The 25312-nt window shown below is 52.5% G+C and overlaps 1 protein-coding gene across 6 annotated transcripts in view; it reads left to right on the top strand.

Annotated features, from left to right (window-relative positions):
• SHANK2 (SH3 and multiple ankyrin repeat domains 2) overlaps positions 1-25312 on the top strand; it is a 546027-nt gene that overhangs the window by 68357 nt on the left and 452358 nt on the right. For all 6 annotated transcript variants that reach the window (XM_060019467.1, XM_060019468.2, XM_060019471.1 and 3 more), the window contains exon 3: positions 17765-17983. In XM_060019467.1, coding sequence (XP_059875450.1) covers positions 17777-17983 — 207 coding nt within the window. In that variant the 5' untranslated portion in view covers positions 17765-17776. The remainder of the gene's footprint in view (positions 1-17764; positions 17984-25312) is intronic.

Raw genomic sequence — 25312 nt, 5'->3', positions numbered from 1 at the left:
TGAGGTTCTGGGTGGATGTGGGTCTGGGGGGACTCTATGCAACCCAGTCCATTTGGGTTTGTGTTGCATGAATGGGACTTCAGCATTTGCGTTGCTTACTTTTCTGGAAGAGGAAACTCTTGGGCAGAAGTTAACATTGTTTTAGCCAAAGCCCCCTCTTAGCTTGTGGATGTGAAGGAGCATTTCCCTGGGGGATGTTTGTCTGGCTGGTCAAGGAGGAGGATTCAACAGTAGTACCTGGCAGCCGAGCCGTCCTGGGAAGAGGACTCGCTCTGAGGGGGCACGAAGTGGTGCAAATACTGAGGCCAGCACAGCAGTCAGCCTGCACAGTGGCATTAGGGGCCTTCAATTTCACTCTACTCAGAAAGCTCAGATCACAGCATGCTTACCCGCCTGTGGTCCCAGCAAGAAGGGGAACCCGATCTGGAATTGATTTCTCCCCTTTTAAAATCTTATCCTCCCTGAGGGCTGTGAACGATTTTCCTTTCATTGTTGTTGAAGTCTACAAAAGTCCAAATGCTTGAAATATAAATGTAAGAGATTTATAAAAACACTGTCAGGCAAGTTGTGATACCTCTCCCTGCTTGGACATGACAGGTGTGACATTGAGTGGAGGACAGGATGCTCACCTCTCAGCCCCCATCAGCCCGTGAGGCTGTGCGGCTTTGAAATGCAGCCCTTATGACTGTCTTTGGAGGTTCCTGGCTGTGTTCTCGCGTGGGGGATTGCATGTAGGAATGCATACGTGCTAATAACACAATTCTTCCGCTTGTGAGATCCTTTCCTGAAGAAACCATTTGAAATATGGGAGAGGATGCTCAAAAGGCGGTTTCTTTTCAATAAAGTTCCACGAGAAACCATGCCCGTGGCCCTCCGCCCGTGTTCTTGGTGTCGGAGCCTTTCTTGGGCATCCTTCCTCTGTGTGAGGTCAGGGAGGGAACTGGCGGGGTGGCAAGGAGGGTGGGGATCTCGGCTGCTAACGTATTTTGAGAGTTTCCTTTGTGCCCGGGGTGTGTGCGCTGGGCTGGAAATTCTGACGGCCATCTGCCCCTTCTGGTGACACGCTCAACACGTCCCAGAGTGGTGCCGAGTGAGTGGTGCTCGTCTCTTGTAGGAGCCTCGGGCACCCGTGGGGGTGTTCCTCTTACACCCACTCCTGCAGCCCTGGACCACGCCTCCAGCCGAGAGCTCCAGTGTGGCCGGGGGGCTTGAGAGCAGAGGTGGGCCTTCCCGGATGGTATGGACTGAATGTTTGTGTCCCTCTGTTGAAGCCCTAACCCGCAGTGTGGCCGTATGTGGAGATGGGGCCTCTACGGACGTCATTAAGGTTAAATGAGGTCACAAGGGTGAGGCCCTGATCCTATAAGGTTAGTGTCCTCATAGAAAGAGACCCCAGAGCGCTCCCGCTCTCCAGGTGAGGACACAGGAGGAGACACCGTCTGCGGCCAAGAGGAGGGTCCTCACCCGGATATGACCACACTGGCACCTTGATCTGGTTCCAGCAGAACCCCCGTGTGTGTGCTGGGCATCTGTTTTCCTGCAGCTCCTGTGATTTTATGCACAGGGAAGGTCCATAGTCCCAGAGGAAACAGCTGCTCCCCTGTCATTCTTGGGAGTCTCTGAGTTTTTACACCTCAGGTCCGCTGAGAGCTCATTGTGGGGAGCGGTCCACACGCCCCTCCTGGCAGGCCTGTCCTATTATCTGGGCGCTGGAGCAGAAGTACACATGGAGGCCGACACGACAAGCCACGTCCTTCCTGTTTAAAAATTGTAAATCAAGCTAGCAAGCTCTTAGGTAAAATATGTTTTCTCCTTCTGCTTTCACAGATCATCCTTCATAATAAATTTAAAAGTGTGCGGATTTACCGTATTATATGACTGAAAGCTGGCAATATACCAATATGAGTGGATTTAATTATTATTTGCACACTTGGGTACTGTGTTGATGCCCAGTGATATTTGGATAAGTAATAAACTTCACTCGTTAATTATTATATATCCCATCAAATGTGTTTGTCTTGCCTCCTGTTTAGCAAAATTACTACGCATGTTGTTATAATCCAATTTATGTAATCCATAAATTGTTACATAATTTACGTTCCATTGAGAGTGATAATCTAAATACTTAAAAATTTAATATGTTCAAAGTGTACAGAATCTGGGTGGATTATTTAAAATGTGAACTAAAATAAATTTAAACATTAAACTATTTTTCACAAGGTTTCGAAAACAGTAGCTACAAAAATACTTCTAATTATCCATTAAAGGCAAAATACTAAAATAAATGCACATCATAATTTCAAATCGCGATATTTAAAGACGTTCAAATTCAGTTTTCTGAAAATTTAATCTCATTGAATATTTTTATGACCATTAAGTGAGTCACAGTTCTGCCACTCAGATGTCTATGCAGAGAATCTGTATCTCATTCCACATGTTATGTCTAGATTTATGTAGATACACATTTCAGAGTCACATGGATTCTTTAATATTGTCAAGTGTTCCTCAGATGCCACCTGCCACTATTGTGAATGTTGAGTCCCTCTAGGACGGGAATTGGAAAGTAAGTAAGGATACACACGCCTCTAGTAGAACTAAAGGTGCTCCATCACCGTGCACCTGCTGCTTTCATGCTGTCTGGAAAGACGTGCCTTGTTGGCCAGTCTCTTACCTAAGCACTTCCCCTGCTCACATTCTCCGCAAGCTCAGATGTCCTGTCCATCGGTCCGTCCATCTGTGCAGCGCTGGAAGGTGTGGAAGAGTCATCCTCCATTGGAGGTCAGCAGAGGGCGAAGGGGAGATGGTTTCCTGCCAGGGGTCACAGAGATGCTCCGTGAACTTGGCCTGGGCTGGGTCCTGAGAACTGGTAGAGTGGACTGTTAGGTCAGCCAGTGGAAGGCATTCTGGGGGGCTGCTCAAGGACGAGGGGTCTCTGCTCCCAGGAGAAAGCTAGATGACAGTGTAAGAGGCGCCCTCGTTTCTCAACCCTAGCTGAGCATCTGTACCACCTGGGGGGCACCTGAAGGTGAGCGACTCCTGGATCCCAGGACAGCCTGAATCTCAGGTGGGGCTGGGAACCCCCAGGGCAGGCTGAGTGTAGGGGTTCCGAGGAGGGAGCTCTGTGGGCTGGGTGATCTCACCGTGGGGTTCAACGAGGCTACGCACAGGTGAGTCAGAACTGACTCCTGGGCTTGGCGTCTGGACCTCATTCTCCTGTGGGGGGACGTTGTAGGTCCATGGGCTGTTGGACGGATGTGCTGACCTGAGGTGCGTCCCCCGTAGAGACTGCAAGAGTTTCTCGCGCTGGGCGGGTAGCTTGGTGGTTTTAAACTCCCGGAGGAGAAAGGTATTTCCTTAAGGTCCTTTCTTGGGAAAACGAGATGAAAGTTGAAACCATGGTTGCAGAGGAGAGCAGGTTCCCACAGCCATTGGGATGACAGGAATTAAAGAAAACCCGTCCTCAGCTTAAACTCTGTCATTATGGGTGATGGCAGGACCAGGGAGGGTAGCGGCTGCCCCACCCAAGGTGCAGCCAGGGCCCTCCCCAAACAAGTGGCCACAGAGCTTCCTGCAGGGTCAGGGACTTAGCGCCCAGACAGAGCACCCACCTACCCAGGCAGTGCCTGATGCCTGGGAGCAGTACAGAAAGCTGTTGGGAGACCCCATGCTCCATCTGAAAATTTTAAAGCCTTTTTGTAACAGACTCGTCTCAGTTTTAAGACCTCAGGGACATTTTGTCTCCGCCGGACGTCTCAAGTCTGTAATCTTGTTTGACGCACCCAGTTCCCAGACTCAAGACCTTGACCTCGCTGCTGGTAACCCACAGTTCAGAAGGGGTGTCAGCCAACATGTCAGCCAGCCAGACACCGCTGACATCGAAAGGCGGGGGTGGGTAATATCGAAAGGGCACAAGCCCCTCGCCCTCACCACCGTGACCTGGATTCTGAGAGCTCGCATGCCCTTGGGGGTATTTTCTCCGGGCTGTGTCACCTCCCAGGGGTGCCGCAGGGTGCAGCTGTGGTCCCTCGGGTGCCCAGCAAGAGGAGGGAAGGGGGAGGCGCCCAGGCCGGGACCCCACATCCTCACCTCTCACCAGCGTCACAGCCTGGTGGCCGCAACTCACCAGGGGGGCCCACACCAACTGCGGGAGCCTGACCCAGTATCCGGAGAGCAGCAGTCACCCGGGCCACAGGGGCGTATTTTGATGTTACCTTTTGTTTTCAATCCTGAGACAGGTTCATCAGAACTGGGTGAACTAGATGGGATTAGAGATCTTTGTCCTTTGCGGGCCTCTCTGGTCCAAGAGAAACTGTCCGGGAGGCTGGCCTGAGGCAGAAATGGTCTAGGAGTTAAACAGTACATTGCTTATCTGAGCGGGAGACAGAGCCGGTACACGGGAGCCCTCTGTACTGTCAGCTCCGTTTTCTCTCAACCTAAGGGCGCTGCGAGCATGAAAATCTGTCACCTAAAAATATTATACATGTTTTAATAAATATCGATTATATATATTTTATATGTTTATGTAGATCAATATTTTCATAATATATTTAATAACATATTTTAAATATATATTTATCTTTTAATATTTAATAATGCTATTTATAAGTAACATATTTATATAATATACTTTTATATAGACATATTTAGTACGTTTTGTACATTTTAAGACTATATATTATATAGGTTTAGCATTCTGCCCTCTGTCCTTCAGCTTTCCTGCTGATGAAGAGTGTGCTCAGTGCCCCAGGACGGACGTGATGAGACCATTACAGGCAGATCCTACGTCGTAGTCCTTTAATTTTTTAAAGTTTTTATTTTTAATTAGAAACATTATAAACATAGAAAGGTAGAAAAACGTAATAACCATTCTATACCCACCATCAGAATGAACATTCTAAGATTGTGCCACATTTTCTTCCATTTTATTTCACTTACTTTTTAAAGAAAAATTTTGAGGTGACTCACGCTTGGCTCCCATGGGTTTTCCCTCCTGAGTGGGAATTGCTGTTCTGATTTTCGGTTATATATGTATATATATCGATAGGGCCACAGCCAACTATATAATTAGTTTATATATGAAAACTTTATATCAGTGGGGTCTGTCCTGCGATGAGTTGATTTTCCCCTTCACTGTTTCGTGTCCATACATGTCACCTGAATCGGTTTGTCCCGGCTGCTCTGTGATTACTCCTGATGTCGACAGAGCGTCCTCACTTTGTTTCCTGGTGGCATGGACGCTGTTGCCCATCAGTTCCCTGGTAACTCACCAAGCGTCCCCGAGGGCGGGCGACACTCCTTTCTCGGTTCCGGGGGACGCACAGCCAGATGCAGAGGTCACCCTCAGGAAGCATGTGGTCCGTTCAAGAATGGGGATGCACACACGGTGTGCAAAGAAGGGAAGGATGGTGTATGTCATTCATGAGCAAGTGAGGGGTGTCGGGGAATAAATGCCGGGGCCGGGGGCGTGGCTGGTGAGTGCAGGGGAAGCGGGCATGGCCTTGCTTCTGTAAACAAGGGGTTCACGCAAGTTGGTGGTATTTGTTAACAGTGGGCACGAGAGGCTCATACACCTGCGTGTTAGGGTTTTGACCCAACCGCAGGCAGACTTCCCCCAGTCACGAGCGAGCCTTGGAAGTGTGCGAACTCCAAAGAGCAGGGGCATCTCTCCTGCAAGGAGTGGCCGTTCCAGGGTCTGGGGACCTCCGTGCCACCCACTGTGTCAGTGAGGTTGAGGACGCTGCCCTGCAGGTGCCGAGGCTGTGAAGACACTGCTTCCTGCATGTAAAACAGCAAACTCCTTGAAGAAGTCTGTCTGGGGATTTCGCTTTCAATTTTGGAGAAACTGGTCTCTGCTGGAAGCAGACGTTCTGGGGACACACATATGCCAGAGGCCCAGGGGCCCAGAGATGAAGGTATGTGGTGGGCCGTGCCTTTCAGGCCCGCGCAGGGGCCGACCTGGCTGGGCGGGTCCCTTCCTCGGGCCCCTGTGGGTGAAGCTGCGTGGGGTTGAGTGGTCTGGGCTGCCTAAGCCTGTTTGCCCGTAGGCTCTGTAATATTTTGCACTTGACCCTGAAGAAGGCGAGTGTCTCAGCTTGGGCCACCATCACAAAGTACTGGGGGCTACACGACGGGCTGTACTTATCCCAGAGCTGGAGGCTGGACGCCCAGCGTCAAGGTGCCAGCTCATATGGTTCCTGGTGAGGGCTCGCTTCCTGCCTGCAGACGGCCACCTTCTCCTTGTGGCCTCACGTGGCAGAGAGAGAGGGGGACGCAGCGGGTGGGGGACTCGGGTATCTCTTCCTCTTCTCAGGACACCAGCCCTATCTGATTAGGGCTCAGCCCTTATGACCTCATTTCACCTTAAGTACCTCCCTACGGGCCTCTCTCCAAATACGGCAACATTGGGGGTTAGGGCTTCAGCATATGAAGTTCAGGGACACACTACAGTCCGTAGCAGTGAGGCTTTAGGGGCTGCGTTCGGGGCACGATGGCAGAGCCTCCCAGGGCCCCTCCCCACGGGGCCTGCACTTCGCTGCGTCCCGTGTCCATGGTTTTCCTCTGTCGCTCAGCCCTTACGACGCCCTTGCCCACGTGCATCTGAGTCCCGTGCTTTGTGCTCTTTGGGACGACACGAGTCCTTCCGAAGTTGCAGAGCTTTCCGGTGCCTGTCCTCTGTGTCTAATGGAGGTTTTAGCTTCCACGTCACTGAGTTTGTCAGTCTCTCCCTTTAGGCCTTGTATTGGTGCATTCTTGAAAGAAAGGCTTTTCCCCTCTGATTGATTCGACAAATAATCATTTCACGTATGTGTGGTAGGTTGAGTCACGGCCCCCAAAGATATCCAGGCTGTAACCCCTGGACTCCACGAATGGGACCTTATGTGGCAAAGGGGGCTTTGTGGATGTGATAAAGGTCAGGATCTTGGGATGGGGAGGTGGTTCTGGACGATTTGAGTTGGCCCTGAATGTAATCTCGGGGTCCCCATTAGAGGGAGGCAGAGGGGGTCTGACACAGATGCACTGGAGGGAGAAGGCGGGCTGACTGTCTGGGGGAGTAGAGGTCACCCTAGAACCTGAGGAGGGCAAGGAAACGGAGTCTTTCCTGGAATCTCTAGAAGGAATCAGCCCTGACCACGCCTTGGCATTAGCCCCGTGTGGCATTTAGGACTTCTGCCTCCAAAGCTGAGAAAGAATACCTTTCTGTTGTTTTATTCCAGTAAGTCTGTGCTCATCTGTTACAGCAGTGAAGGTGTGAATAAGAGTGAATAAGAGATCTTCTATTATGGTTCATTTCGTATTTTTTTCTTCTAGACGTTTATAGGTTTGCTTTTCACAGTCAAGTCTTGAGCGCGTGTGGCATTGGTTTGCGTGTATGGAGCCAGGTGGGCTCTGCTTCTTACACTTTCTACATGAATACCCCACGATGTCCGCATCACGTATGTACTGGTTCTTTTCCCTCCGACGCAGGGACACACATTGGATACCCGCATTTACAAGGCCTGTTCCTAGCTCTCTGTTTTTTCCACTGATCTCCGTGTCTGTCTTTGTAGCAAGGTCATCCTAACCTCACATTATAACTGCTTAGGAAGCCTTGGCAAACGATCGAGTGATTCCCCTCTTGGTTTCCAAAGTTGTCCTGTTTATTTTGGGCTCTTTCCCGTCGTCCACACATTTTACAATCAGAATGTTGAGTTCTGTGAACAGTGCTACCAGGTTTTCTGTTGGAAGTTACAGCACATCCGTATACTGTGGAGAACCTTTGTCTTTAAGATATGAAACCCTGTGATGATGGTGGATCTCTCCATCCATCTGGCTCTTCCTTCATTTCTTTCTGTGTTTGTTCTAAATGGTGTCCTATGAATTTTCTCCATAAAGGTCTAGCACAGGTTGCTTTAGATATTTTTTCTTAGATATTTTTGGCTATCGTTGGGAGTACGATGGTATTTTTTTTAATTTAATTTATTTTTGGCTGCGTTGGGTCTTCGCTGCCGTGCGTGGGCTTTCTCTAGTTGCGGTGAGCGGGGGCTACTCTTCGTTGTGGTGTGCGGGCTTTTCATTGCGGTGGCTTCTCTTGTTGCGGAGCATGGGCTCTAGGCGCGTGGACTTCAGTAGTTGTGGCACACGGGCTCAGTAGTTGTGGCTCACGGGCTCAGTTGCTCCGTGGCATGTGAGATCTTCCCGGACCAGGGCTTGAACCTGTGTCCCCAGCCTTAGCAGGCGGATTCCCAACCACTGCTTCACCAGGAAAGCCCCCACAGTATTTTTTTTTAAATGTTTTTTAATTGTCTATTGCAAATGTAACAGAATTCAGTTAACTTTTGTGTATTAATTTCTTATCTGACATTTGCTGCACTTTTTCACTGGTTTAAATAATTTATTACTAGATCCTCTTGGCTTTTCCACACAGAGAAGCATAATATCTGAAAAGTAATTATTTTCCCCCATCCTTTTAATCCTGAGACAATGTATTCACTTATCTGTTGGCTTGTTTATCGATTATATTGATGTTTGCTACAGGACTGGGGGAGATGCACTGTTCCAGTTAAGGAAACGCTCTTTTAGTTTTCGTGTTCTAAGAGTTTGGGTCCTGACTGAGGGGGTTTCATTTCCTAGTCCCCTGACATCCACCTTGGGGCTGTCAGGGTCTGGGCCTCTGGTCCCTGAGGACACAAGGACTGTTGAACACAGCTTGGGTTTGAGAGGCGCCGGGAGAGACCGCCTCCCAGGAGAGGGACGGACTTCTTGGCTCTCATTTTTCTTTGGGTGAATTGACTCTTGGTTTCTGCAACAATGTTAGACGAGTGAGCCGCTCGTGTTGTGAAGAGGTTAGGAGCTGGGTGCACGCTGGTTGGTCAGAATCTCTTAATTTATGCTGGAAGAAAACGGAAATGTGGGCCTATGATAAAAACAGGATTTCTTTAGAATTGTGTGGCCCCGTTTACCTTAGAGGCTCAGACGGGAGCCCCCTGTGGCCCTATGGGAAACCCAGCCTGGCTCTCTCCAGGACTGGGGGAGGCGGAGACCAAGGCCGTCTTGAGTCCGGAAAAGGAAGCGGTGGGGACCACAGTCCTGTTGCCTGGAGAGCACACAGTCCCGAGGGAACTCTGCAGCACGGAAGGGAAGTGGGTTCAGCTCCAAATCCCAGCATTTCTGTTAATCTACCCAGAACCCTTCTCAACACTCCCGTGTGCACGTAGAACACGCCACGAAGGCGTGTGACCCTTCCTCTCATAGTCAGCGATCTTCGATGGAGACGTCATTTTAATTCAGGCAGCTCCTTTTCTGATTCGGGGAAAATGATTTTGGCTGAAGGAGGAGGTATTGAGTAGCTGTAAGCCTGGAGCCCTTTTCTTCTGAGTCGAGGAATATTTCAGATTTCGCGCCGTGCGTGTCTTTACGCAGTAAGGACCTGGGGCGGCTGTGCTTGGCAGGGAGCTGGCCTGTGAGGGACGTGCACTGGAGGCGCGTGACATGGCTGCTGCGGGAGATGACATTTGACCTCTCCAGGGGAAAGCGTTTCGGGGGCAGGTGCTTTTGGGAAATGCAACGTTTGCCACTCTCTCAGACGACCAGTCTGATCAATTCTGCGGTAAAGCGATGGGTGCATTTTTGTTTAATCTAGTTATGTTTCCCAAACTTCTTTGACCAGGGGTGGTTTGGAGTGTATGTGATGGAATGGTTCTCAGAACACTAGCTGGAAATCATTGGAGGTTAACAGGGCGGTATGGACAACGGGTATTCCCGGGAGAGAGCGAGGAGAGGGGAGGAGAGTCTGTATAGTTTGGGGAGTCGGGTCTGACCTGGGCTGGGGTGAGCCAGGCTTGAAGGAAAGACTCAGGGACCTCGGGAGAGGGTCCCAGGGGGAAATGATGGTACCGACAAGCTGTGGGCAGAGAGGACAGACCTCGTCCTCTGAGTTCCTCCAAAGATGCAAGATGGGATGGAAATGGAGAGTTTATTTTAGACAGTGGCTATGGAGATGCCAAGAAAACCTGGCTACATGGCGTATTCTGGTCATCAATGTGGTTCATGCACCCATTTAAGGAGAACGTCAGGAGGGTCTCACCCCCGTGTGAGTTTCCTGGGGCTGCCGTAGCCAAGTCCCACAGCCCGGGGGGCTCACACACAGACATTCACTGTCCCCAGTCCTGGAGGCTGGAATCCAAGATCCAGGTGTGCACAGGGCTGGGTCCTCTTGAGGCCCCTCTCCTCCACATGTAGATTGTCTCTCTGTGTGTCTGTGTCCTGACCTCCTCTTCTTATAAGGACGCCAGTCCTGTGGGATTAGGGCCCCACCCTAGTGACCTCATTTCACCATAATCATCTCCTGAAAGACCCCAACACCAAATACAGCCACATTCTGGGGTGCTGGGGGTCAGGACTCCAACATGTGAATTCGATGGGGAGACACAGGGGCTAACGCCACGCTGGTGGCCGGGGTCTGCGTTTACACCACCCCCCGGCCCTGCGGCGTGGTAGAGGGTGTGGCCCTAACAGATGGGGTGGCTGCCATGTGGCGCCACGTGGGCTGCAGCTGCGGTCACTCTGCTGGGGGTAGTTGAGGGGGGCGGCTTCCAGGCAGGGGTCCTTGGAAGAGGGAGGTGGTGCTTGACCTGAATCCTGGTGTCTCCCCGTACTCTGAGGTGTGGTCTGAACCCTAGACCACCCCTACCAGATTCTGATTCAGTTACTAGGGGGCTGGTGTTGCAGCAACTTCCAGGGCAGCCCATGCCCCTGACCACTGCCCCGGGGCCTCCCGGTCCCTTCTCAGTGGATGTGTTGTATGGGTGCGGGGAAAAGTAACACGGATTAAATGAACACAGAGACACAGGGCATGCTTTTCTCTCACCCTCCCAGGCTGCTCTTATGCTCCACCTGGCCCACTCCTCCCCGAAACCCACCTACTTCCACCACCCTCACTCGCTCTCAGCCTGCATTGACCATCATCTGTTAGCAACTCTCAAACAGTGCGATAGAACCCGGGCTCCTCCCGAATCCGGTTCCAGACCTGCCAGTTCTGGTGGAGGCTGCTGCCAATCTTTGGCTGTGACCTTGACCCGAGTTCCCGTGTCTGTACAGAGTGCCATTGCAGCCCCTCAGGGAAGGGGTGGTCTCACTGCTTTGAGGATAAGATAGTTATATACATTCGAATGTGCAAAATAAATGAATAGTCGCAAAATCTTGCTTCCAGTGTGTTAAATGTGTCGGGTGTCTTTGAGATTCCAGTTGAATAAAAACCTCTTTTTTGCAAGAAAATCATACACACACACACACACACACACACACGAAATAAACCAGAGCTGTGGACTCTCTCCATTTTCAAGGTGATCTTCATATAGATGATTCTTGCAACTTTGACCTTGATAAAGTCAGCCTCGGCCATGGGTTTTTTGGTTTGTTTTTACTACCAAAAACAAACTGACTTCTGTCCCAGGTCAGGTTTCATATTTTCTCTGTGTCTGGAAGGAACCAAGAGGAAAACCTAGCTGTCTGTTCCTCACAGGTGTTAGGGGACCCATGAGACAGTTTAAGATTTTGTTTTCTTGGAACCATTGCATGCTTGCCTGGAACACTTCGGCAGAACATGGAGTCTTTGTTGAAATTGCTTTTACCACCGTTATTTTCTTTTTCCCTTATTAATAGGTACCCAGCGGGGCCAATGAAACAAACACGTTCTAAGAGACATTGAACTTTATCGACTTGTGTTTGTAGAGCTTGGTATTTTCCCCGAGAGGTTAGTTATACTAGAAACGTCTGCCCGCGGGTGGTGAGTCATCTTCCCTCCCGTGTCCTGGCGCTGACTTTTCTTGGGGGAGGTGGTATCCAGACTGAGTTTTGGTCTTTCGGTGCCTCTCCTCGGAACCTCCCCGCCCCCTCATGATGATGGGGTTAGAGAAGCCTGTGTGAATTTCAGATGGGTGTTGTTTTAGCCTGAGTATGCCCTGTGCGCTATTTAGGGAGTACTTAGGATAATGCGTATCCGTTGTTTATCCAAAATGTAAATGTCCCCCGGTGCCCTCTGTGTCACCTGCGATCCCACCCACAGTTAATAATTAAGTGTTTTCCCAGGTGTTTGCTTTTCCCATGGATCAGGTGATCACCTTACCCAAGCCTGTTATTAAGGTCAAGACCTTCTTGCTGGGGCTTTGGGCCTGAACTCCTAGGACATCCCGGAAGGAAGCAGGTGCCGGTGCCGCCTTTTCCCTTTCAGACCCGTCCAGTGGGTGTTGGTGGCAGACACGTCCCTGTGTGACAATCACCCCTAAGCCGATGTGAGGGCCACGGTGGGGTCCTCGTGGCCAAATGATGTCTGTGGCCGGTGGGGAAGTTGGGGACGCAGGACCCGTTCCCCTTGGTGTTGTCAGTTCTGTTCCCAGAGTCGATTTGATTGTAGCCTGGCGCAAACATCCTCAAACCACCACCATCACCGCTTTCGCTTTTCTGGAAAGAAGACCCTGGGGTCAGGCACACCTTATTGTTTAGGCCTGCGTGTCCACGACGGGTCACCAGCATGGGGTCTGCAGCTGCAACGTCACCCTGGAAAAACAACGAATTTCCAACATTTGTACATTCCAAGCTTTTGCCTCTCATCTGACCTGTCTCAAAACCACCTGTGGATCTGGAAATGTGGGCTGTTCACAGTCCTGCCCAGCAGCAGTGGCTGGAGTTTAAAGGCGGCTGACGCCTGCAGACCCGGCATGTGGCTGGGCTCTGAGCTTCCGCCAGAACTTGGCACCTCCCCGAGGCCTGCTGCCCCCCAGCTCCTGCCCAGGGTTCAGCGAGTGTCCCCTGTGCCCCAGATGATGGAGGGACAGTGAGGATGGATGGAAATGCTGCATTAGCAAGAGGATGAGATGGAAAGCACGTCCGAGTGCTTTAGAGAAAATGGACATGGTGGAAGTGAACAATCGGGGCACAATTACTTTTAAAAAATTTCAAGCCATGGTAGCTGTTTCTGGAAGCCGGACCTGGAATGCACCTGAGGGAGGCACACCAGGGCCTGGCAGGGGTGGGCCGGGGCTATGTCTGCTCTGACCTGGCTCTCCATGCGCCCGATTCTCGAAAGCTGGCACTGAGGCCCACCCTGCTGGAAGCCGATGAGCTTTCTGGGGTCCCAGCTCAACCTGCATGGGAACGCTGCCCCAGAGACCCTCACCCTAACCCCAGCTACAACCCTAACCCTACCCCAACCCTAAACCCTACCCCAACCCTAACCTCTACCACAACCCTAACCCTACCCCAACCCTAAACCCTAACCCTAACCCTAAACCCTAACCCTAACCCTAACCCTACCCCAACCCTAAACCCTACCCCAACCCTAACCCTAACCCTACCCCAACCCTAAACCCTACCCCAACCCTAACCTCTACCCCAACCCTAACCCTACCCCAACCCTAACCTCTACCCCAACCCTAACCCTACCCCAACCCTAACCTCTACCACAACCCTAACCCTACCCCAACCCTAACCCTACCCCAACCTAAACCTCTACCACAACCCTAACCCTACCCCAACCCTAAACCCTACCCCAACCCTAACCCTAACCCTACCCCAACCATAACCCTATCCCAACCCTAAACCCTACCCCAACCCTAACCCCACCCCAACCCTAACCCTACCCCAACCCTAAACCCTACCCCATCCCTAACCTCTACCCCAACCCTAACCCTACCCCAACCCTAACCCTACCCCAACCCTAAACCCTACCCCAACCCTAACCCTACCCCAACCCTAAATCCTACACCAACTCTAACCCCTACCCCAACCACTACCCCAACCCTAACCCCACCCCAACCCTAACCCTACCCCAACCCTAGACCCTACCCCAACCCTAACCTCTACCACAACCCTAACCCTACCCCAACCCTAACCTCTACCACAACCCTAACCCTAGCCCAACCCTAAACCCTACCCCAACCCTAAACCCTACCCCAACCCTAACCCTACCCCAACCCTAAATCCTACACCAACCCTAACCCCTACCCCAACCCTAACCCCACCCCAACCCTAACCCTACCCCAACCCTAAATCCTACACCAACCCTAACCCCTACCCCAACCCTAACCCCACCCCAACCCTAACCCTACCCCAACCCTAAATCCTACACCAACCCTAACCCCTACCCCAACCCCAACCACTACCCCAACCCTAACACCTACCCCAACCCTAACCCTAAACCCTACCCCAACCCTAACACCTACCCCAACCCTAACCCTAACCCTACCCCAACCCTAAACCCTACCCCAACCCTAACCTCTACCACAACCCTAACCCTACCCCAACCCTAACCCTACCCCAACCCTACCCCTACCCCAACTCTAACCCTTACCACAACCCTAACCCTACCCCAACCCTAACCCTACCCCAACCCTAACCCTACACCAACCCTAAACCCTACCCCAACCCTAACCCCTACCCCAACCCTAACCCTACCCCAACCCTAACCCTTACCACAACCCTAACCCTACCCCAACCCTAACCCCACCACAACCCTAACCCCTACCACAACACTAAACCCTACCCCACCAGCAGTCGCCCCTGCCCCTGCCCGTGCCTGGCCTCCACGGACCTGACCGTGGTTCCTCCTCATTTGGTACGGATCCCCACCTGTGATGTGATGTCCCGTCCCATTATCCCTCTGCCTGTTTTCTGCTGGTCCCTGCTGGGTTCTGAAGCAGCACAGACACGGGGTCAGGAGGGGAAGAAGCAGCTCTTCCTGGGGCAGAAGCTACTCTGTACTAACTTCCACCCATCAGGACAGAAAGAAGCCACCGAAGCCCGGAGAGACCAGACCCGACACCCGCGCCCGTCCCATCCACCAGTGACGTGGCCCCTCACCCCCCAGGAGGAGGCGGGGCTCATCCCTCCTTGTCTCTCTGTGCTGATGCCTAGTGATTCACAGTTACAGGCACGGACTCGGCTCCAGGCGACCCGGAGCTCTCACTCATTGCATTCAGCTGGGGGGCGTCTAAAGATAATGTCGATATTGGGGCCTCACCCAGACCAATTGAATCAGACCTTCTGGCACCACTGGTTTTGTTTTTGTTTTTAAAGATCCCACGTAACTTCCCTGTGCAGCCAGGATGAAGAACCCCTCTTCTAGAGGATATGCTTCATAGAAACCTGGAAACCTAGTTGGAAATAATTATGTATACCCAACTGTATAATACACAATTTACATTTATATTACGTTATAATATATTATGATAATTACACACATATAAGTATATGTAATATAATAATATACAATTATTTCTATATTATAATTGTAACTGTATTACATAGTGTGTATGTAGCATGTAATTATGCCAGGCACTTACTTTTTTCCTGTATAAATGGTGAACGAGCGAATGCAGGAGTGAATGTGTTAGTAGAGGGTGCCGCCAGGCTGTCTGGGACGTTCCTGAGGTAGAACCGGGAGTATCCAGACCCTGCCCTTGGCCACAGCCCTCTCCACCCTCTCCACGTCTTGCACGTGTACGGTTGGGAAAACATGAAGCTGAAATGACAAAGGCATTTGGCGGTGAGCACAGGAATTCCCAGGTGCCCTGAAATTTTAATGCAGAACGACACGGGTGAATTCTGGAAATTTTAATTTAAGAAGTCAGATCTCCCTGGGTGATTTGGATGATCTGCTGTTTGAGATGTTTAGCTGGGGACCCCTCACGGGTGGTTTGAAGGCAGAAGACAGAGGAGAAGTCCAGCCTGGGGGATTGGGCGGATCGGTCGTCAGGTGCACAGACTCACGGCCCGTGGGCCGGGGAGAGAGCCGGGCAGGAGGGACATCTGGCAACATGGAGCCTCTTGGTTCCGGGAGGACCTGGGGGGGAGGGCGGGCTGGCCAGGGAGGTCGCCGCAGCTGGCTCCTGCCCCGAGCGCTGTGTGGCCACCCCCAGCAACGCCAGATTCTCCCGAGGGTCACGGTGAGCCAGAAATCTGTGTTTTCATGTGAAGCCTCTGGGTTAGGACACATTCTAAACCCTCTGCAGGCCAAACAGAACAGCATCTGGGGGCCACACTATCCCGGCCCCTTGCCCAAGGATGGTCCAGATCCTCGTGGCTGGAAGGGAGCCCCTGACCTAGTCACGGTCTTGCCTTTCCCTGGGTGAGGGTGCGTTTCTAAAGTGCCTCCCGCACTTTGCCGGGCTTTGTGTGTCTGGTCAGTTGCTGCAAATGTCCAGGGACCTGGTGGACGAGCAGAGAAACACTTCCCGGGGTGTTTGCTGTCCTTCAACGCACTCTGGAAATAAACGGTGGGCGTCAGCCTTCCCAGACTGGACACTGAGTTGGCGGTGGCCGAGCTTTGTCCTGCCTGGGACTTTTCTGAGGCTCCCCCCAAAATGAAACAGTGCAGGGGCCGTGCACCCCAGCACCTGAGGCAGACGGGCAGGTGACCGTGTTCCTCCCTCCCCCCCTCCGCCCTCCCTCCTGCTTTTCTCCCTCCTTCCTCCCTCCTCCATCCTCTTCTTCTGCTGTGAAATATTTCCAACACTGAAAGCAAAGCACAGGGAATAATGTAGCAAACATCTGTGTCCCCAGGTTTGTCGAAGTTTGGCGTTCTGTCCTGTTGGCTGGAACCGAACGTTACAAGTGGCGTCACAGGCCCTGTGAACCCCTTTCTGCCCCTCCCGACTTCAGGACTTTGTGTTTCCCATCGGTGCCTCTGCCCCGTCACTCACATCACACTCACAGTCAGTAGACGAGTCTGCATCTTTCCAACCTTTGTGAACAAGGACACCGTGTCTGAATGGTCCTACAGACCGATTTCCTTTCTCAGGATTACATTTGGGGTCCTGTGTGTGTAGCTGGGGTTCAAGCCTGCTCACAGCTGTGCAGTCCGTGGGAGGAAGACAGCCTGTGAGCCGGGTCACCCAGGACACCCTGGTTTTGCAGGGAACAGTCTTGGACATCTTTCCTGTGCACGTGACCTTGGCCTTTGACCTCCTTTACAGAGTCACGCAGAAGTGCAACTGCTGGTTTGGCGCGTTTGTTCCCCACCAGCACCCCCGGGTCGCACTGGCTTTTATCTGAACCTTTCTGGACCCCTGCCCATAGAGCTGGGGGTGTGCCCGTGGGCTGCCTGCTCCCCAGTTCTGTCCTGCTAACAGCCGTGGTCCAAGGTGGCAGTTGGCCTCCTGACCCGGGTCCTTGATGGGGATCTTTGAACTTTCATTGCGCTTGATGGTAAGGAAGCTGCCCTCCCAGCCTCCACGGGCTCTTGGGGACTCCCGAGCCTCCCCCGTCAGCCTGCCCACGACTTTGGGTTCTGCTGCACTCCTGGGCCTGGAGATTATCTCATTTCTGAGCCTGGCCCTGCGGGCTGGGTCTGTTTTTACACGATACCTATCATTGCTGTGTTTGAAGCAGAGGGAGTTATTATAGCAGGAGCTCAGCACCCTTCTGACCTGAAGCCTGCATCTCTTCCCTTCCTGCTGCTCTGTCCTCCAGGAAAAACAAAGGGAGCCTTTTCTCTTACCTCGGAACGTTTCAAACTGCCCCACTGCCCCTTTGGTTAATCCCCGTAGGCTGTGGTCATGGCCACAGAGAGTTAGGGCTCCTTTTAAATGCTGGGTTTCCAAGCACCGGGGCAGACAGGGCTCACAGGGCCCCCACTGGGTCCTGGCGGCCTCCTGGCTCGAGCGCTGGACAACGGGTCACTCTGCCTGTGATCACGTCCACAAACGTGGGAGCCTGCCTCACTCAGATGCCCCCGGGTTCTTTCTTCAATTTCCCCCAAAGTTTGTTTTCCTTCTCCCCCTCTGTGTAGACACAAACAGCCATGCCGCGCAGCCCGACATCCAGTGAGGACGAGATGGCCCAGAGCTTCTCCGACTCTTCGGAGGAATCGGACTCAGACAGCTCCAAGGAAGAGACCATCTATGACACCATCCGGGCCACAGCGGAGAAGCCGGGCGGCGCCAGGACGGAGGAGAGCCAGGGCAACACACTGGTGCTGCGAATTGTCATCGAGGACCTGCAGCAGACGGTGAGCCTGCGCCCGGGTCAGCGTCAGGCGTGACCTGAGCTCCAGATGCCTCTGGGCCCCTCTGCCCGGCCGGTCCCTGTGGCCCACGCGTTGGGCTCCTGCCCCCTCCCCGCCGAGCCCCCCGCCCCGCCTGCCCCCTCCTGGTGGTCCCGACCACCTCCCGCTCCGTCCTCTTCGTGCACTGCCAGCAGCACCTGCTGCCTGCAGGGCCGGAGGCCAAGCCTCGGGGGCACAGAGACCAGCCTTGCAGCAGCAACGCGCACGGTGGGCGCCTTAGCAGGCGGGCTGCCAGCACTCAGGAGGGCCCTGCCTCTTCCCCTGCCGCTCTGTGCTCCCCACTTCCTGGGGTGTGCAAGCTGTGTCCGGTGTGCCCTTCCCCGCCCTGCCTGTTGGCCACGTCCTAGCTGTCCCTGGAGGCCCAGGCCCAATGCTGTTTGCAGTATCGCCCACGAGGAAGACCGTCGTTCTGGGGTGAACGTGCGTGAGGTACCTGGGGGTGCAGGAGAGGGGTCTTCCCGGCCGTGGTTCCATTTCAGCGGGGCCTCAGAAGATGGAGGAGGGTTTCCCTCGGGCGCGGGGATGGCAGGTGACAGGGACGCACGCGGAAGCCTGGAGGGGGGGCACCTGGCAGTGGGGTACATTGTGGCGGGGGACCCATTGGGCTGGGCTGGGCTGGACTTGAACGCCCCGAGGACACTGTCCAGGGTCTGGCTACTGGGTACGGCGTCTGGGCCAGCGGGGAGGCTGAGGTGGGTCGGGGCACCCAGGAGGGCTTTCTGGAGGCCGGCAGATGGCAGACCCACAGTCAGGCTGAGTGGGCACCTCTGGCTGGGAATTCTTGTCTCTCGGATGTAGACGGCCTCTGGGGCGCTCTGGAAGGGGGATCGGGTGTGCCATGTCCAGCCTTTGTACTTGAAGGCCCTGATGGGGAAGGGGCCGCGCTTGGGATCAGAGGGACTTGGCCGCGGGTGGGGGGGGGGGGGGAGGCTCACTGCGCCACCACCTGGCCATTTGGTGCAGGTACATCACGTGGCCTCTGACCCGGGACCTCATCTCCTGGTGCCCCGGGGGTCTAATGAGTAGGTTTGGTGCCTCGGGGGTGGGGTCTCTGCTCTCCCAGGAGACCTCTGCTCGTGGTCTCCCCCGGCCCTGCTCTCTGGGGAGGGGCCCTATGTGGGCTGAGGGTGCTGTGCTGCTGACACCGGTCATCTAAGAGTGAGGCCAGACTGCCCTACCTTCTAGGGAGAGCTCAGGGCGACCTGAACCCCAGAATGAATCCAGCAATGTGGCTGTCCTGGCATTCAGCTCCTTTTTTTTTTTTAAGATTTTTATTTTTTTTGAAGTGGACCATTTTTTTTAAAGTCTTTATTGAATTTGTTACAATATTGCTTGTGTTCTGTGTTTCGGTTGTTTGGCCCAGAGGCATGTGGGATCCTAGCTCCCTGACCAGGGATCGAACCCACATCCCCCTGCAGTGGAAGGTCCCAACCACTGGACCGCCAGGGAAGTCCCAGCTCTTCTCTCTTCCATGTCATTTAACATCTCTTGTAAAAGTTAACAAGATTATTATAAAAACTTCGTCATATGGAAAAGCACAGATGCCAGTGCCAGAAGTGGTTGTCAGTAACATTTAATGAACATTTCAGACGTGTCTCTCTAAAGGGTTACAGGTAACGGGTGGCCGTGTACGGATAGAAATACGTGGGTAAGCCTCAAAGTACACACGCTGTTAATAAATCAACATCATTATGATGATTTCATTTGACTCTAAAAGGAGAAAAAGTCCGTGAAGGAAATGCTGAACTTTAGTTATTTTATTTTATTTTATTTTTTGCCATAAGGGAGACTGTTTCCAAATGAATCTGTAAACTTAAAAGAAACAATTACAAAACACTGGAAGGCTGAAATCTTTACTTGTCATTTTTGATTACAGCTTTTTGCCTCCTTTTTTATTGCTGTGAGACACTTAGTGTTCTCTCCTTGTATTGTTTGGGGTGGATTAAGCTGATAGCTGTGCTAAACAGACCTCCAGATCTCAGGCACTTGACCCATAGATGCTTTATTTCTCGGTCCACTGGGGATTGGCAGGAATGAAGAGGTGGCGGTGGCAGTTCTGATCCATGCAGCCATTCAGGGACTCAGGCTCCTCCCGCCAGGTAGTGGGGACACGCCCTGGCCTCTGGAGTTCTCTCCCGGGTCTCCTGTATCTGCTCAGAGGGTGAGGCAGGGAAAAGAGATAACCCATGGACCACGTCTCTCCTCCCACCTTCCCTCACGTCCTCCACAGGCTGCACCTGACCTCAAGCACCTGACCACAGAGGGGGCTGAGGAATGTAGTTTAGCTCTGAACCTGGGAAGGAAAAGGTCACAGCGTGTGGAGAACAGGCAGCTGTTTGCACGTGCACACACATGCACACACACGCACGTGTGCACGCGCGGCCTCTCCTCCCCACCCCCCGACTCCTGTTGGTGTCGAGCTCTCTGCACGTGGCCACTGTCCACCCAATGTAACGCGCATCCTGCTGCAGCTCTCAGAGCCCCGGCATCCCTCAGGCCCTCTTCCAGGGTCACTGCTCATTGCTGGGTGGACAGTGGCCTTCTCGTCACAGCTCTTCATTTCATTCCACCTCTTAAGTGGATGGAGTTGACTGTCCAGGGTTTTTTCAGGAAGAGGTCCTGGGGGCAGTGCTTCTGCAGTGAACGGCCCACTGGTCTCATCACTGGCGCTCGGGATGCTCTTTGACGTCTCCTTGATCCAGGGAGTCCTGGGCCGTCGTCCGCAGGTGACACACAGGTGAGGATCCTGCGAGCCTCTGGTTGCATCTTCATCTGCGGATCAGTATGCAGCCTTGTTGTAGGTGTGTTTCTGTGTGAAGAATGTTACTTCATACATAGAGCTGACTCGTTATTAACACCGAGCTCACGGCCAGCAGCCTGTAACTCACAGCTGGTTGCAGCTCAGCTGACACGTGATTTCTCCCCGAGGCACGTCGCAGCCTTTTCACCTAAGGACACCAGACTCCACTTCAGCATTGTGCCCAGGGACCGCTTTAAACAGCAAAATCAGCAACAGAGAGCACAGAAATGCAAACACGGAGCACTGAATAGACTAGGATAAGGACACTTGTTTACAAGATCACAGCTGACACAGAAGGCAGCAGGTCCTCTGTTCAAACTCAGCTGGGAACGGGAACGTCTGTGCTGTGTCTGTAAGCGGTCACAGAGGTGCCACAAGAATTGATTCGAGGTTCCCAGTAAATTTCAGCAAGTAGGCAAGTTCCCAGATACGGAATCTGCAAATAACAAGCGTCAGCGATGTGCTTGAAACCGTCGGCTTGCGTGCGGTTTTCCTGTGGGATCTCTGAGTCAGTTCCCGCCCCTCGTTGCCCCAGATCTGCAGGGATGTTGTTCCGTGGTCCACTTGCCCTGAACTCGCTTTGGACACGCCTTGTCGGGGACTTGGTGTTTTTCTTTACTGGATTCCTAAAGAATCAGTTTTAGTTACTAGACCAGGAAGTGTTTGGTGCTGGCCGTTCTGTTTCCTGGAAAAGCTTCTGATCTGCAGATGCTGCTTGTGCACTCTGCTTCGCAGATTTTTCCTTTTTTCTCCTCCCCTCTGGGGGAAGCGTTCTCTGTTTCAGAGACAAAATTCCTCTTTTTTTAAATTGAAGTATAGTCGATTTACAGTGTTGTGTTAGTGTCACGTGTACAGCAAAGTGATTCAGTTATACATATGCATATATATCTGTTATTTTTCAAATTGTTTTCCATTATAGGTTATTACGAGATATTGAGCATAGTTCCCTGTGCTATACAGTAGGTTCTTGTTTATCTATTTTATATATAGTGATATGTATCTGTTAATGCCAAACTCCTAATTTATCCCTCCCCCCACTTTCCCCTTGGGTAACCATATGTTTGTTTTCTATGTCTGTGAGTCTCTTCCTGTTTTATAAATAAGTTCATTTGTGTCATATTTTAGATTCCACATATAAGCAATATATTTGTCTTTCTCTGTCTGACTTACTTCAATTAGTATGATAATCTCTAGGTCCATCCATGTGGCTGCAAATGACATTATTTCGTTCTCTTTTATGGCTGAGTAGTATTCCTGTGTGTGTGTGTGTGTGTACCAAATCTTCTTCTTTTTTTTTTTTTTTCTTGCCGTACGCGGGCCTCTCACTGTTGCGTCCTCTCCTGTTGCGGAGCACAGGCTCCGGACACGCAGGCTCAGCAGCCATGGCTCACGGGCCCAGCCGCTCCGCGGCACGTGGGATCTTCCCAGACCGGGGCACGAACCCGTGTCCCCTGCATCGGCAGGCGGACTCTCAACCACTGCGCCACCAGGGAAGCCCCTCAAATCTTCTTTATCCATTCATCTGTCAATGGACACTTATGTTGCTTCCATGTCATGACTGTTGTAAATAGTGCTGCAATGAACGTTGGGATACATGTATCTTTTTGAATTATGGTTTTCTCAGGGTATATGCCCAGGAGTGGGATGGTAGGATCATCTGGTAGCTCTGTTTTCAGTTTTTTCAGGAACCTCCATGCTGTTCTCCAGAGTGGGGACACGGTTGCTCTCATATGGGCTCTTCCTTCTCTGGTTCTGTCCTCTTTTCTCTGATTGCTTTGATCACCTGGCGTTTTCCCTGTTTGTTCTTTCTTTACAGTATCTTCAGGTGCGTCCATTCTGTCCTGTGCCTTCTGATTTATCACCGTCCTGTTGTTTTGCCTTCCCATTTGTTTTCATAGCCCTGTGCTCGCTGTTTTGGAAGATTATTCTTTTGAGTTATTTGTTTGTAGAGTTGGTTTCACGGCTTCTTATTTTCCTCCTTAGCATGAAGTACTGAGATCTTTCTTCTTCCTAATCGGGGTATATTTTCATCCAGAACAGATGAACCAGGTGTCTGAGTTTTGCATGCCGTCCTTCTTCCTTTTCACCGTTTCTTTCCCCGTAACGTCTCTGTTATTTCTTTACTGTTTCTCCTGACCTGTTCCTGTGGTTTTTCAGTGACTTGCTATTCTTTGTTGTGGTCACGAGAGTGAGTCAGGCTTGGGGGTCTGTCTCTTGGCTCTTTTAGACACAAAGGCCCAGGGGTGGGGAGTGTTGAGTCTTTTTAGGAGGTCCAAGCTCTTTCTTCGGAGATTTTTCTGGTGCAGGGAGCTGTCCCGTTCTCGTACATGGACACCCCCAGCCCTCGGAGCACCCCCAGTGAGCAAGCAGCCCTTCCTGGGCAGGTCTCCTTTTGTCTCCCCAACCCTTGCCCAGTCAGAGGAGGGAAGAGAGAAGGGCCCCGTGTTCACGTCTGTCCAGGTTTGAGTATATTGATGCAAAATGTCTGGAGTTTTGTCCCTGCCAGTACCACTTCCGGGAATGAAGGTTGGGAGTTTTCCCCTGGAGGATTCAGTTTCTCTGGGGTGTACGAGAAGGATGTTTATGGCCTTAGTTGTGCCCATTTTCCACTTTGGGTGCTTTTGGGGGTGGCTTTCATTATTTGGGGTCACTGGGTTGGACCTGGCTTCACCTCTTCTCGGCCCCTGGGTGCTGCACTGCTCGTCCAAAGACCCTCCCTGGTAGGGACCTGGGTGACCCCCACCAGCCCGGCATGGACCTGTCCTCACGCTGCAGGGTTTAACCCTTTGAGCCCCTGAATTCTGTTACTGTTTATCGATGCTGGAGGGATTCGGGGGACTGGAGAAGCACTCCCCTCCAATTTCAGACCCCAGACGCAAATGGGAAGGTGGAGGAAGGGGGGATGATGTGTCCCTTCCCCACCCCGTCGTCCCAGATAGGTTGCCTGTGTGCCCGGGGCTGGTACTAAAGGTCTCCGAGGCCGGGGCCCGGCCCCCCTGCAGGTGTGAAGTGAGCCTCGCAGGCTGGGCTCACGACCTCAGCTGTCCCTGCTCAAAGCCTATCTGTCTGAACAGTCCACCCCAGGGGGCACTTATCATCACAACAGGGAGAGAGGCCGTCTGCCAGCCTGGCTGCTGGGAGGCTCCGAGGGCAGCCAGGCCAGGGTGTGGGACGTCATCGAAGGTTGTCACAGGCCAGCTGACGGTGAGTGGCCCGGAAGGTACTCTGTCCTCAGGCCACAGGCTTTGGGGACCTGTCGGGAGTTGCTGATGGAGAAACACCTGTTCTGCAGGCCCAGAATTACCAAAATTCTTCCCGAAAGGAAGATCCTCCCAGGGTTTTGGTCTCTACTCCCAGGAGCATAACTGTTTCCAGAACCTTCTGAGGACCACCTCTCTTCTCTTCACTTTGTCCAACACAAAGAAAGGTCCTGGAGCTTGAGACTAGCAGTCCCGCGGGTGTGAGCGCTCAGGACAGTGGCCGTTCTTCCCGCCGGAAGGCCCTTGCCAGGGTGAGTCGTGGAGCCGGGGGCTCGAGACGGGCCTGGACTCCTGCCCAGAGGATTCGTGGAGCTGCGAGGCAGGTTCATCAGCCCAGTGCCCGCTCACGGCTTCTCCAGAAGCTCACGTGGAGGTCCCTCTTCTGCCCCAGGTGGAAGAGGTTCCCTCTGTAACCGAAAGTGGGGTCCAGCCGCTCGCTGCTCTAAAGCCAATAAAGGGGCAAGGTTGGTGGAAAGGAAAGTTTGCTTTATTGCGGAGGCTGGCAACCTGGGTGGGACAGGGCAGGTGTCCACAGGCCAGCTACCCTCCCCGACAGTCAGTGGGCAAGAGCTTTTTTTTTTGCTGTTGCGGGTAGGAGTTTATTAATTAATTAATTTATTTTTGCTGTGTTGGGTCTTCGTTTCTGTGCAAGGGTTTTCTCTAGTTGTGGCAAACGGGGGCCACTCTTCATCGCGGTGCGCGGGCCTCTCACTATCGCGGCCTCTCTTGTTGCGGAGCACAGGCTCCAGACGCGCAGGCTCAGTAGTTGTGGCTCACGGGCCCAGTTGCTCCGCGGCATGTGGGATCTTCCCAGACCAGGGCTCGAACCCGTGTCCCCTGCATTGGTAGGCAGATTCTCAACCACTGCGCCACCAGGGAAGCCCCAAGAGCTTTTATAGGTGGAGCAAGAAACAGCACAGTCAGCTCTGACGGTCGTCTTGACATTGGTCGTGCGGTGGTCTGATCAGCGTCGTCTTGACTGTTTTAAGGACAGTTAATGTTCAGTTCCAGGATGGGTTTGTTCCCATTTCCTTGAGACCAGTCCTCGGAATTGTGGCAGCTTATGTCACAGCTACAGTCTGGTCACCATGTAATTAAGTTCTTCCACCTGGTGGGTTTCCGTATCTAAAATAGCTCAAAGGACATGGCTCAGAATATTATCTCTAGCCCTTGAGGAGGAACTAAAGGTCCTTGACTTTGCTTAATGACTGA

The sequence above is a fragment of the Delphinus delphis genome, chromosome 8, assembly GCF_949987515.2.
Source record: "Delphinus delphis chromosome 8, mDelDel1.2, whole genome shotgun sequence".
Lineage (NCBI taxonomy): Eukaryota > Metazoa > Chordata > Mammalia > Artiodactyla > Delphinidae > Delphinus > Delphinus delphis.
Note: the sequence above shows the minus strand (reverse complement) of the source record. Positions and strands in the feature narration are given on the sequence as shown.